Source organism: Pelophylax lessonae, assembly GCF_965119305.1.
Source record: "Pelophylax lessonae genome assembly, chromosome: 4".
In the NCBI taxonomy this organism is placed as follows: Eukaryota; Metazoa; Chordata; class Amphibia; order Anura; family Ranidae; genus Pelophylax; species Pelophylax lessonae.
The window spans coordinates 261,042,878-261,054,925 of record NC_138771.1 but is presented as its reverse complement, the minus strand read 5'-3'; the positions used below and the strand labels follow the sequence as shown (position 1 = coordinate 261,054,925).

At 48.9% G+C, this 12,048-nt stretch overlaps 1 protein-coding gene across 2 annotated transcripts in view; it reads left to right on the top strand.

Moving 5' to 3' along the window:
- TMEM19 (transmembrane protein 19) overlaps positions 1 to 11,867 on the top strand; it is a 36,056-nt gene extending 24,189 nt beyond the window's left edge. For both annotated transcript variants that reach the window (XM_082255429.1, XM_082255430.1), the window contains exons 5-7: positions 449 to 703; positions 11,023 to 11,232; positions 11,372 to 11,867. In XM_082255429.1, coding sequence (XP_082111555.1) covers positions 449 to 703; positions 11,023 to 11,232; positions 11,372 to 11,535 — 629 coding nt within the window. In that variant the 3' untranslated portion in view covers positions 11,536 to 11,867. The remainder of the gene's footprint in view (positions 1 to 448; positions 704 to 11,022; positions 11,233 to 11,371) is intronic.
- The last annotated feature ends 181 nt before the right edge of the window (positions 11,868 to 12,048 follow it).

The window sequence follows — 12,048 nt, the reverse complement described above, 5'->3', positions numbered from 1 at the left end:
ACAACAGACTTGCTGCCTGGCTCACCAGATGAAAATAGAAGAAAGCCTAAAAAAGAATCTTGTGCAGCCATCACATCTAAGAGTAAGCTGCAATATAATAATGTTTGCTTTTGGGTTTAATATCCCTTTAAGTAATGTTTCTTGTGTTGATTTTGTTTGGTTGGTAACCTTAGGCTTTAAATATAATATAACTAACTAAGATTCTTAAATCAAAAGTAAACCCATTGATTAAACCGTTTCAAAAAACAGTTACAGTACATTGTTTTTGCTCTCAACCAAACGTTCTAACCATCCAATGGCAGGTGTCATAAGTGATCACATATGCAGAATCATGGCAGTTGAAAATTAAACAGAGGCCAAGATGGCTGCTTCTTTGGCTGAAAACTATAGGAAGGTTTACTTCCACTTTTAAGTTATTCGTTTTTTAATTTTAAATTTTCTGTTTTAGGAGGGCAACGAAATTGGATGCAGGTATTCTGTAATGGTGGTGTCCCAGCAGAATTGGCTCTGCTTTACATGGTGGAAAATGGTCCTGGTGAGATTCCAATTGACTTTTCCAAGGAGTACACAGCTTCATGGATGTGTCTGTCCCTTTTGGGAGCTCTTGCCTGCTCAGCTGGAGACACATGGGCTTCCGAGATAGCTCCGGTTCTTAGCAAAAGTCCTCCTAGATTGATAACATCATGGGAAAAGGTTCCAGTGGGTAAGAAAAAAAGTTGCATACGATATACTTTTGGAGTCTGGAAAATATATAATTATTTTTTTTTTATTTTTTAGAATTTATTTATTAATCTTGGTTTGCTAATGTTCGTCATTCATTCAGATTAGTTGCAAATTTAAAGCCTAACTCCTGTTGCCCCAGAAGGTTTAAAAAAAAAATAGAAAAGCAACTCTAGCTAGAAGACTGAGGACATTCTGTGAGAACTGGGTGTGTTGGACCTTCCCCTGAGAGGGCATCACCATGGCACACTGAACTCACAATGTTATGTCGCAGAGAGTGTCACTGATTTCATCACACTGTCTGAAGTATTACCACCGTTAAAGCGGTTGTTAAGCCACTATGTGATCATTGCATCATCCCCTCAGTTAATTACAAACTGTATCCAGGTGCCTGTGCTTTATTTAAAAAAAAAAAGCAGATTTCTACCTGTTTTCACAGTTCCTGAGATCAGCGTTCATGTGACTCCCGACCCTCTTCTCTCCCCGTCTGACATCTCCAGGGGGCGGGGCCAAGACCTTCCTCTGACGTCAGCTGGGGAGGCAGGAAGGAAAGAAGGAGAAAGTCGGGAGACGTCAGGTGGGGAGGGAAGAAGGCGGGAGTCGGGAGTCACGTGACGGCCGAGCGGCGCTGTGAAAACAGGTAGAAGTTTTTTTTTTTTTTAGTAAACCACAGGCACTAGGATACAGTTTGTAATCTAACAAAGGGGATGATGTAATGATCACATAGTTTTGTAGCAGCTGGGAGGGGAGCAGAGCGGCGCTAGTGAGAGCTGACAGGCAGGGGGGAGGTGGACAGAGGAGAGCTGCAGATAGCTTCAGATGACGGAGACACGTACACTGACCACAGTGTCAGGGCTTAGCAGCCATTATGCACCGTGGTCAGTGTACAGGGAGGGGTATAGAAACTGGCAGGATCAGCCAGGTATTTTAGTTGATACGGGGGGCCAAATTACACAGCGCAAGCACTGTGCTGTATATCATGATTTATGGTAACAGGATCTGTTTTTTTTTTTTTTAATGTTTTTTTATTTTTAGGGTAACAAATGCTTTAAGGTTACTGATCACTGAGCCTGGGAATCAACTCTGTTTTTGCATAGAGATGAGTGATGGCTAGATGGCCACAGCTCATCCCTATGCCCGGAGCATCACTTCAAGTTCTCGAGCCATGTAAACATGTTTTTCTCTTACGTCCTCCGACAGTCGCCGCCACTTCATATTCATCACTCATAGGGTTATTAACCTTTGCTCCGCAGGAGTAGCTAGGCAACAAAATTTGTTAATATCAAAGCTTTTAGCATATCCCACCCCTAGGGGGTGGTCCCCTCAGTCAATACCTCCCTGCTTCCTGCATTCCCAACTCAGTTTCAAATGCCTAGCTTAGGAGTAGCAAGGCTGTTTCTGTGCTGGGGCTCTCAGTCTCAGCCTCTATTCTCTTTTTTTGATTTTATTTTGAGTTTTTTTCTCTTTCTTTTACTTAGCTGTTATTTTTCAGCATTAGTTAGCTTCTTCGGATGAAGATGATCATGCGGAGCTGGGTCTCGGACTGGCCACCCTGGATCCCAGGGTTCAGGGCCAGGGGCTTCCCAGCCTGCCATCGAGCGTTCAGCTCGGGTTTCCCTGGCATATTGAACGACCCATCCCTGTTCGCTGCAGGGATGCTATCTGTGAGGTGGCTACCTCACTGGACGCCATTGCGGTTTCGCACTGCAGTTCCACTGCGTCCTGGCTGCGACACTCCCTGTCCTCAGTGCAGCGGTTTTGTCGCTGGAGAAGGCTCCCCACGCCATCCGGACTGGTAAGTGTAAATCTATGTGGGGACCTGTCTATTTGGGTGTCAGTCTGGGACTGTGTGACCCTGCATGTCTGTGTAAATGCTGAGCTCCCTGTCAGATTCCTGTGTGGAATAGCTGCCTGTCTGTGGGCTGCGAGGGGGGGGGGGCTCTCCCGCTCTGCTGTGTGAATGCATGAAGCAGTCTGGGCTTAGACATGCGGTGCGGCGATCGCTACTGCGGCCCGCCATTTTTTTGCGAAGATTTTATGGTGCCCGGTCCTGTGTGGTATGGCGCGGCGTTTTGGCGCCAAACGCCACCATTTTGGCGACGATCGATCAGGCCACATGTCGGCGCCATTTTCTCTTTGCCTAAGGAATCCTCAGCCGAGCGGCCATGTTTGTGTAGCCTTGCATAGACTTTATAGGGCGGTCAGTCATTGCATCACTTCCTTTTGCTCTGGGACAGCGATCGGTGGCAGCAGCCTGTGTGATCTCTCCAGGTTTTTACCTTTCCTTTTCCTGTATTCCTTGCCCAGTGTTCTTATCCCTGTGGGGGCCGGTGTATTCAGTAGGGTGCGGTGGGCTACGCTCGCCGCGGTCTTAAAGGGGCAGTACTCCTTTTTTTCTACTTTTGCTGGGGCATGGATTCTCAGGATTGCAAGTTTCCTCCCACCTTGGTGGGGGGCCAAGGGGCTGCTGCATCCCCCGAGGGGGCTGATCTGGCTACTATTGTGGGGAACTTGGCTGCTCAGGTGCAGATGCTGGTGGCTGATCGATCCACCAAACAGCCCAGAGTGTCTATAGCCTCTGATTCAGAGGGCGATGGGGCTGCTATGGCTGGAGTGCCCGTCTCAGGATCTCACTCATCTCTGGACCTTGTTGGGTCTGAGGGGGAGGCTGAGGTAGAAGGGGTTGATAATTCTCCCCCTGGCTCGTCTAAAGAGCTTGCACTCATGGATGAGTTGGTTGCTTCTATCAAGCAAACGCTGCATTTGCAGGATGAACCATGTCCTCCTGCTTTGATGTCCTCTTATGGGACGCAAAGGAAACGCAAAACGTCGCAGGTTTTTCCTTGCTCTGCGGAATTTCAGCGCGCGGTTGATGAGCAATGGCGCAATTTAAAGAAACCTTTTGCTGTGCCGAGTAGGTTCCAACTGCGTTATCCATTTACACCCACCACTGATGAGCGTTGGTGTGTGCCGCCTCAGGTGGATCACGCGGTGGCGGTTTTGAATAAATCCACTGCGATCCCTGCTGAGGATACCCCGGTGTTCCGGGACCCTACGGACAGGAGATTGAAGTCTCTGGCCCGTCATGCTTATACGGTTGCTGGTTCTATGCTGAAGCCTATTTTTGCTTCCATTATGGCAGCCCAGGCTATTGCGGATTGGACGCAGGTGCTCAGGCGCACCCTGGTGGCTGACTCTGCCTCGCCGGCAACTTTGGCTATGGTGGATCAAATTCATCAGGGTGTCATGTATTTGTGTGATGCGGACTTAGATTTAGTCCCTTTTGGCTGCGCGTCTTTCAAGTGTGGCCGTATTGAACCGTCGACTGATATGGCTGAAATGTTGGTCTGTTGACCAATCTTCTCGCAAGACTTTGGCTACTTTGCCCTACGCGGGATCTCGCCTTTTTGTCGAATCTTTGGATACTCTGATAAAGGGAATTTATGGGGGTAAGAGCTCTCTCTTGCCCCAATCTCACAAGAATAAGTTTGTTCGTGGTAAGAAGAATACCTCGTTTAGGCCCTCTCAAGGGTCCTTTTCGTGCCTTTTGGTCGCACTATAAGGGCAAACCCTTCAAAGGCCAAGGCTCCCAGAAGAAGCCGTGGACGGGTAAGCAGAAGTCCGGCCAGTCCGGGTCCGCTGCCCATAACAATACGGCCTGAAGGGACGCCCTCACCCAGTTCTGGGGTGGGGGGACGTTTGCTCGGTTTTCTTCAACCCTGGCTGGACCGCATTCGGGACAGGTGGGTTCAGGAAATCGTTCGATCTGGATACAAGATCGAGTTTCTCTCTCGGCCGGCGTGCAGATTTTTCCCCTCAAACCTTCCGGAGCGCTTGCAGGATCTGCACCTGGCGGTGCGGGACCTGCGGGCCCAGGGAGTGGTGGTTCCGGTGCCTCATCGGGACAGATTTCGGGGGTTCTATTCCAATCTGTTCACTGTGCCCAGAAAGGAGGGCAAGGTACGTCTGATTCTGGACTTGAAAGCTCTGAACCACTTTGTGCGGGTTCGCAAGTTCTGCATGGAATCCCTGCGTTCAGTGGTGGCTGCCCTGGTTCCGGGGGAATTCATGGCCTCCATCGATTTGAAGGATGCGTACCTTCACATCCCCATTTTCTAGGGTCACCAGAGGTACCTTCGATTCGCCATTGCGGAGGATCATTACCAATTCGTGGCATTACCTTTTGGTCTCGCTTCGGCTCCGTGGGTTTTCACCAAGGTGCTTGCGCCGGTTCTGGCTTTATTGAGAGCCCAGGGCATTTCTGTCCTGGGGTATCTGGACGATATCCTGATTCGGTCTGCGACCAGTCAGGGCCTGGTGAACAACCTGTCCTTCACGATGCAGACTCTGCAGGAGTTCGGGTGGACGATAAATTTTCCAAAGTCAACTCTGTGTCCTTCGGTTCGTCTTCCCTACCTGGGGATGATCCTGGACTCTGTTCAAGCGAAGGTCTTCCTGCCGGACGACAAGCTCCGGACACTGCAGGACGAAGTCAAGTCCCTCAGGGACAATCAGTACTCGTCCCTCCGGACGTGTATGAGGTGTCTGGGATTGATGGTCTCGGCCTTTGAGGCGATCCCTTTTGCCCAGTTTCACACGCGGGGTCTCCAAGCGGAGATTCTGGCCGAGTGGGACGGGCGACCGCAATCTCTGGATCTACTGATCTCCTTGAGTCGTCATACCAGAAGGGATCTTCTGTGGTGGCTCCGGTCCCCGGCGGTGTCGGGGGGCAAGTCTTTTCACCCTTTCTCGTGGACGGTGATCACCACGGATGCCAGCCTGTCGGGCTGGGGTGGTGTTCTGGGCGTTCTGTCTGCCCAGGGAACTTGGTCGGAGGAGGAATCCTCCCTTCCGATCAACATTCTGGAATTGCGAGCGATAGCTCTCTGCCTTCTGCGTTGGACAGACAGGCTACAGGGCCGTCTGGTTCGGGTGCAGATGGACAATGCCACATCGGTGGCCTACATCAACCACCAAGGGGGCACCAGGAGTGCCCGCGCAGCTCGGGAAGTGGTTGACATTCTGTCTTGGGCCGAGACACACGTCCCGGCGATAACGGCAGTTCACATTCCGGGGGTGGAGAACTGGCAGGCAGATTATCTGAGTCGCCAGACCCTGGACCAGGGGGAATGGTCCCTTCACCCATGTCTTCCAGATGTTGTGCGCGAAGTGGGGTTCACCAGATGTGGACCTGTTTGCGTCTCGTCTAAACTACAAGGTGGAAAGGTTCGTGGCAAGGTCGCGCGATCCTCGGGCAGACCCGTTAGTGGCGCCCTGGCATCAGTATCGTCTGATGTATGCCTTTCCACCGATTCAGCTGCTGTCCAGGTTCCTTCGCAGGTTGGCCGCGGAACCGCACACATGATTCTGGTGGCGCCAGACTGGCCTCGCCTGTCTTGGTACGCAGACCTCGTGAATCTGGCGGTCGACGATCCGTGGCGTCTGCCTCTTCGAGAAGATCTCCTGTCTCAAGGGCCGATATTCCATCCTGCTTTACAGTCGCTGGCTTTGACGGCCTGGCTGTTGAAAGCCAGGTGTTGAAGGATAGGGGTCTCTCCCCTGAGGTCATTCCCACTTTGATCAAGGCTAGGAAAGCCTCTTCGGGGAAGATTTACTATCGTACTTGGAAGGCGTATTTTGCCTGGTGTGAGTCCAGGGGGTATTCTCCTCGCTCATATTCGGTATCGAGAGTGTTGGCTTTCAAACGGGCGTGGACCAGCGTTTGGCGTTGGCCACGATTAAGGGTCAGATTTCTGCGCTGGCCGTTCTCTTTCAACGCCCTGTGGCGTCTAACTCTTTGGTTAGCACCTTTGTTCAAGGGGTGCGACACCTGGTCCCTCCTAGGAGGGAGCCTTTGCCTCCATGGGACTTGAACCTTGTTCTGTCCGTGTTGCAACATGCTCCTTTTGAAAAGATAAGGGAGATCTCGTTGCCTCTGTTGTCCAAGAAGGTTGCGTTTTTGGTGGCGATCACTTCGGCTCGCAGAGTGTCGGAGCTGGCAGCTTTGTCCTGCAGCTCTCCCTACTTGGTGATTCACTTGGATAAGGTGGTCTTGCGACCTAACCCGTCTTTTCTTCCGAAGGGGATCTCGGAATTTCACCTCAATGAGGACATTGTCTTGCCTTCGCTTTGCGCGAGGCCAAAACATCCGAAGGAGGTGGCTTTACATTCCTTGGATGTTGTTAGGGCGATCAGGGTTTACCTGTCGTCGACTAAATCCTTTCGCAAGTCGGATTCCCTATTCGTCCTTCCTGAGGGACCTCGGAAGGGCATGGCGGCGTCGGCTTCTACCATCGCCAAATGGATCAGACAGACCATTGAGCAGGCCTATGCTTTGAAGGGAAAGGTTCCTCCCGTACCTGTGAAGGCGCACTCTACCAGATCTCTGAGTACGTCTTGGGCCTGTCATCATCGGGCTTCTGTGGCCCAGGTGTGTAAGGCGGCGACTTGGTCGTCCGTTCACACCTTCTCCAAATTCTACGAGGTGGATGTTCAGGCATCGGCGGATGCTTCCTTTGGCCGCAAAGTTCTTAGTGCGGCAGTGCCTTAGGGTACCTTGTTTTGGGTCCTTGGCTGTTGGGATGTCTTTATCCCTAGGTTACTTGTTTTCCTGGGTTGTTGCTCCTGTTAAGCACGTTTTTTTCCTGTTGCCCAGTTGGTTTTCTTACTTTGGTAAGGTTCCCTTTTACCTGATGTGGGTACTGCGTTGCTTTAGGCGCGGCTGCGTTTTTTCCCACCCCTCATGTCTACACTGCTATGGGACGTCCCCATTAGTGATGAATATGAAGTGGCGGCGACTGTCGGAGGACGTAAGAGAAAACTGAATTTTTGTAAAATCTTACCTGTAAAATTCCTTTCTCGGAGTCCTCCGACAGTCGCCGCCCCCGCCCCTCTTTTGGGGTTTGTTTGTGTACTCTACTGCTATGCTACTGAAACTGAGTTGGGAATGCAGGAAGCAGGGAGGTATTGACTGAGGGGACCACCCCCTAGGGGTGGGATATGCTAAAAGCTTTGATATTAACAAATTTTGTTGCCTAGCTACTCCTGCGGAGAAAAGGTCAATAACCCCATTAGTGATGAATATGAAGTGGCGGCCACTGTCGGAGGACTCAGAGAAAGGAATTTTACAGGTAAGATTTTACAAAAATTCCGTTTTTTTTTTTTTTTTTTTTCATAAAGCAAAAGATTAAAAAAACGTTTTTTTGATCTTTTCCTGTTAAGGGTAGGGAAGATATTTGGGGTCTTTAAACCAGCGGTCCCCAACCTTTTTGGCACGGAAGGGCGGGTTACGTGGAAGAAAATTTTACCTAGGACCAGTGGGTGGTGTAGTGGAATTCGGCGGTGGTTGATTTGTTGGGAGTGAATGGCAGGTGTTAGCGCTTGAATCATCCCGACACCATGCTTGATATGGTGTCAGGATGACTGTATCACATTTATTTCTATTCTTACATTGTAATATATTATGAAATCGTTCAACTCTCCATAATGCAGAATCAGTGGAAGCCCTGAGCTTGTCATTTGCCACCCGTAGCATGCCACCATTGCCTGCCACCAGATGCAGCTTGTCACTTGCCACTGCAGCGTGCCACCGTTGCCTGCCACCAGATGTAGTGCGTCACTGGCCACCGTTGCCTGCTGCCAGATGCAGCGTGTCACTGGCCACCCATAACCTCCCACCAGATACAGCGTTTCACTTGCCACAGTCGCCTTCCACCAGATGTAGCGTGTCACTTGCCACCGTTGCCTCCTACCAGATGCAGCGTTTCACTTGCTACCATCGCCTGCCTCCTGATGCAGCGCGTCACTTGCCACCCGCAGCCTGCTGCCAGATGCAGCGCATAACTTGCCACCCGCAGCCTGCCGCCAGATACAGCGCGTCACTTGCCAACCGCAGCCTGCCGCCAGATGCAGCGCGTCACTTGACACCCGCCAGATGCAGCGCGTCACTTGCCACCCGCAGCCTGCTGCCAGATGCAGCACGTCACTTGCCACCCGCCGCCTGCCATAGCCTGCTGCCAGATGCTCACATAGAGGCCTGGCTGTCAGGTGCCTTCTCTTCTTTCTGGCTCCTCCTCCAATCCTTGCTTAAGGAGACTTCTCTCCTTCCTTTTATTTACAGCAGCGTTGGAGCAGGATGGGCTCGCGCTGACTTTCCTCGACACAGTCCAACATACCAGAGTGCCCGGAAGGTGAACGCCCTTCTCGCCACTGGCTGTCGACGTAGCTCCTCCCAATGGCAGTGTGGCCCAGTACCTGACAGGCCACGGACCAGTGTAAAAATTCTAAAAAAATGTAATAAAATAAATAAAATGGAAAGTGCCCCGGTCCCTGCACGCAGTAGTGATGCCCACATATGTAAGCTGTGTTTGCACCACACAAGTGAGGTATCTCCGTGAACATCAGAGCAAGAGCAATAATTCTAGCACTAGACCTCCTCTGTAACTCTAAACTGGTAACCTGTAGAAATTTTTAAAGCGTCACCTATAGAAATTTTGAGGTGCTGTTTGGCACCATTCCACAAGCGTGACCTGTTCGCTATCTATTTACTTGGCGTAACAACATCTTTCATACCATATAAAAAATTGGGGTATTTATTATGTTTTTTTTTTTTTTTTTTATTTATGAAAGTGTATTTTCTCTATTGTTCATTGAAGGACGCAGTCTCTGATCTTCATATCAGGGTTATACTGCCCCCATACGGGAGTAGGACACTAGGCAGAAAAAAGTTCTGGCTACGCCTATGGGCAGTCCCAGGGAGTATACCCTCTCTCCCTGCTATAGGATGTCAGTTTTAATCTGCCTAGTCAGGAGTAAGGACCTAGTTCCTTGCTGGGATTTCTGGTCCTGGCAAAAGTTTTTTTTTTTTTTTTTCTAGTTAGATTTTTCTCCGGATTTTTTTCCTGTGAGATCTACAAGCAACTAAGCCTGATCTGGGCGACGGGCTGGATATATAGATCCAGTGGTCACCCCAGCCGGCCAGTGAGCGTGCGCAGACCCCAGCTCCGCACTAGGTCAGCTGCGACATAGTCCCACCAGACGGGGGACTGGTTCCGTGAGTTAAACGTCTCGCCAGGTCGCATACGACCGGATCTAGGGCCGAGTCGCAGCAGTCCTTTTTGGCTGACAGCTCGCCCACTTCGGCGGAGAGGGGTTCTGTCAGGAGATGGCACCCGTCTGTTCCTGGTATGGTGAGTAAATGTTCCCCCCTCCTCCCCTGGGGGATTTTGGGGTGGACGTGGGCCCCTCCCTAGGATGGTCGGACCCTCATAACCACAGGTTCCCCTCTGTCCTGTCACGCACCTCCCCACCTACCTGTGCCCCCCCTCTAACTACTGGGGCTATGGGATGTTTGTGATTACTCCCGGGGACTGGGACCACACTTCAAGCCAATGGTGGGTGGGGGGGGGGGAGGGTTGCGCTGGCGGCAGATGTACGATCGTGCGAGGGGGGGGTTTACCTCTCTCTCCCAGGGCCCCTTTTCCTGTCGATCCTGTGACCCTGTGGGGGTTGATTTACTAAAAATGGAGAGTGTCTGGTGTGGCTGTGTATGGTAGCCAATCAGCATCTAACTTCAGCTTATTCAATTAAACTAGAACTATAGGCAAAACTTTTTTTCATCATTATGGATAAAACAAGAGAGGGTTAAAACCCCTGTCAAATTTATTGTGGAGATTTCCCTTCACTTCCTGTCCCATAGCCAAGCAGGAAGTTCCAAAACATCTGGGGTGCCAAGGTTTGCCATCACTGCTCTATAACTACCCTCCTCTCTCATGTTTCCATTAGTAAGGGTGTCCATAGGTAAACCTTTTTGATACCGGTAGCCCCTGTCTTTGTCTTGATCATGCATAGGCAGGATCCACCACATCTTATTATCCTGCTGATAAAATAAATAGATCACCATCATGTGCATGCATGCTGAAGGGTCCATCTCTTTTTCTGTGAGTAATTAGGAGCAATGGGAGATTGGTGGCAGATCTATGTGCAATATAATGAACTTATGTGAAAAACTACGTGTAGCTGTAAAGTAGAACTGGATGGACTATTGTCTTTTTTCAACCTCAACTACTATGTAGCTTGAGAACAGACCTGTAAACCACTGTCCAGCTCTTGAAGGCAATGCTCATATGAGTTGTATGCAGATAGGAGGATCTGGTGTGTTTTACTGTCTGTGTTATCAGGATAGTACTTAGACCAGCAAATGGCAGAGATAAGCAAGAAATTTTGGTTGAATAAATTCACTGTATGGAAATGAGTTGTGTTGAATGTTTAAATCAATCCTGTTTTATTTGGGTTTCTGTTTAGGTACAAATGGAGCCATTACGTTCATAGGTCTCACAGCAAGTTTTTTAGGAGGCTTATTCGTTGGCTTAGCTTACTTTGTTACTCAGCTTTTGTTTGTCAATGATTTGGAAATTTCAGCTCCTCAGTGGCCTATAATTGTGTATGGAGCTATGGCTGGTTTTCTTGGATCTCTGCTAGACTCTTACCTAGGAGCAATAATGCAGTATTCAGGTGAGTTTCTATATCTTTTTCCATTTATTTTTCTGAATCCCTGCTTTACAATATTTTAATTTTTTTTCCTCAATAACCATGTTGCAAAAATTGTAACATAAGAAGGTTGGAGCACAGCTGATTGTTACTGTCATTACAGGGTATGATGAAAGCACAGGGAAGATCGTTAATCATCCAACCAGTGAGGCAAAATTTATTTCTGGGAAGCCCATACTGGACAATAATACAGTGAACCTGTTTTCTTCAATCCTCATAGCGCTGCTACTGCCTGGAGTTGCTTGGAGTTTTTGGCCAAGGACATGACTAATTTTATATTAAATGCTATCAAAGCACCGAATGGACTTTGGAAAATAGACAGGGACTTGCTATGCATCATATTGTTTTGTAGTGTTGAGGCTATTTGCCAGTAATTTTTTTTCTTTTAATTTAATCACTTTTAGAACAGAACAAAGGACAATTGGACATTTGATTTTTGTACACGACTTATAATAAGTACAGCCCACAGTTTTCACATGCATTCCCCGGTGTTAAAGCACTTGTTTTATGCACTATTGCAGATATTTATTAAACATTTCCTATTTTGTGTTGCACTGGAATCCTAATGGAACACTGTTTCAGACTTCTGTATTGATATAAACTTTCTGAATACTGTAAAAATAACCAAAATCAATATTGTCAGATTAATTTTAATGTTCTGCTTTAGTGGTAGGGTGTGTGTGATTTGTGTTTATTTCTTTTGTTAAACCTAACAGCCTTTACAAATTTTTAAGGTACTTGAGGAAATCCTTCATGTTATTGCATTAAATAAAGTTGTAA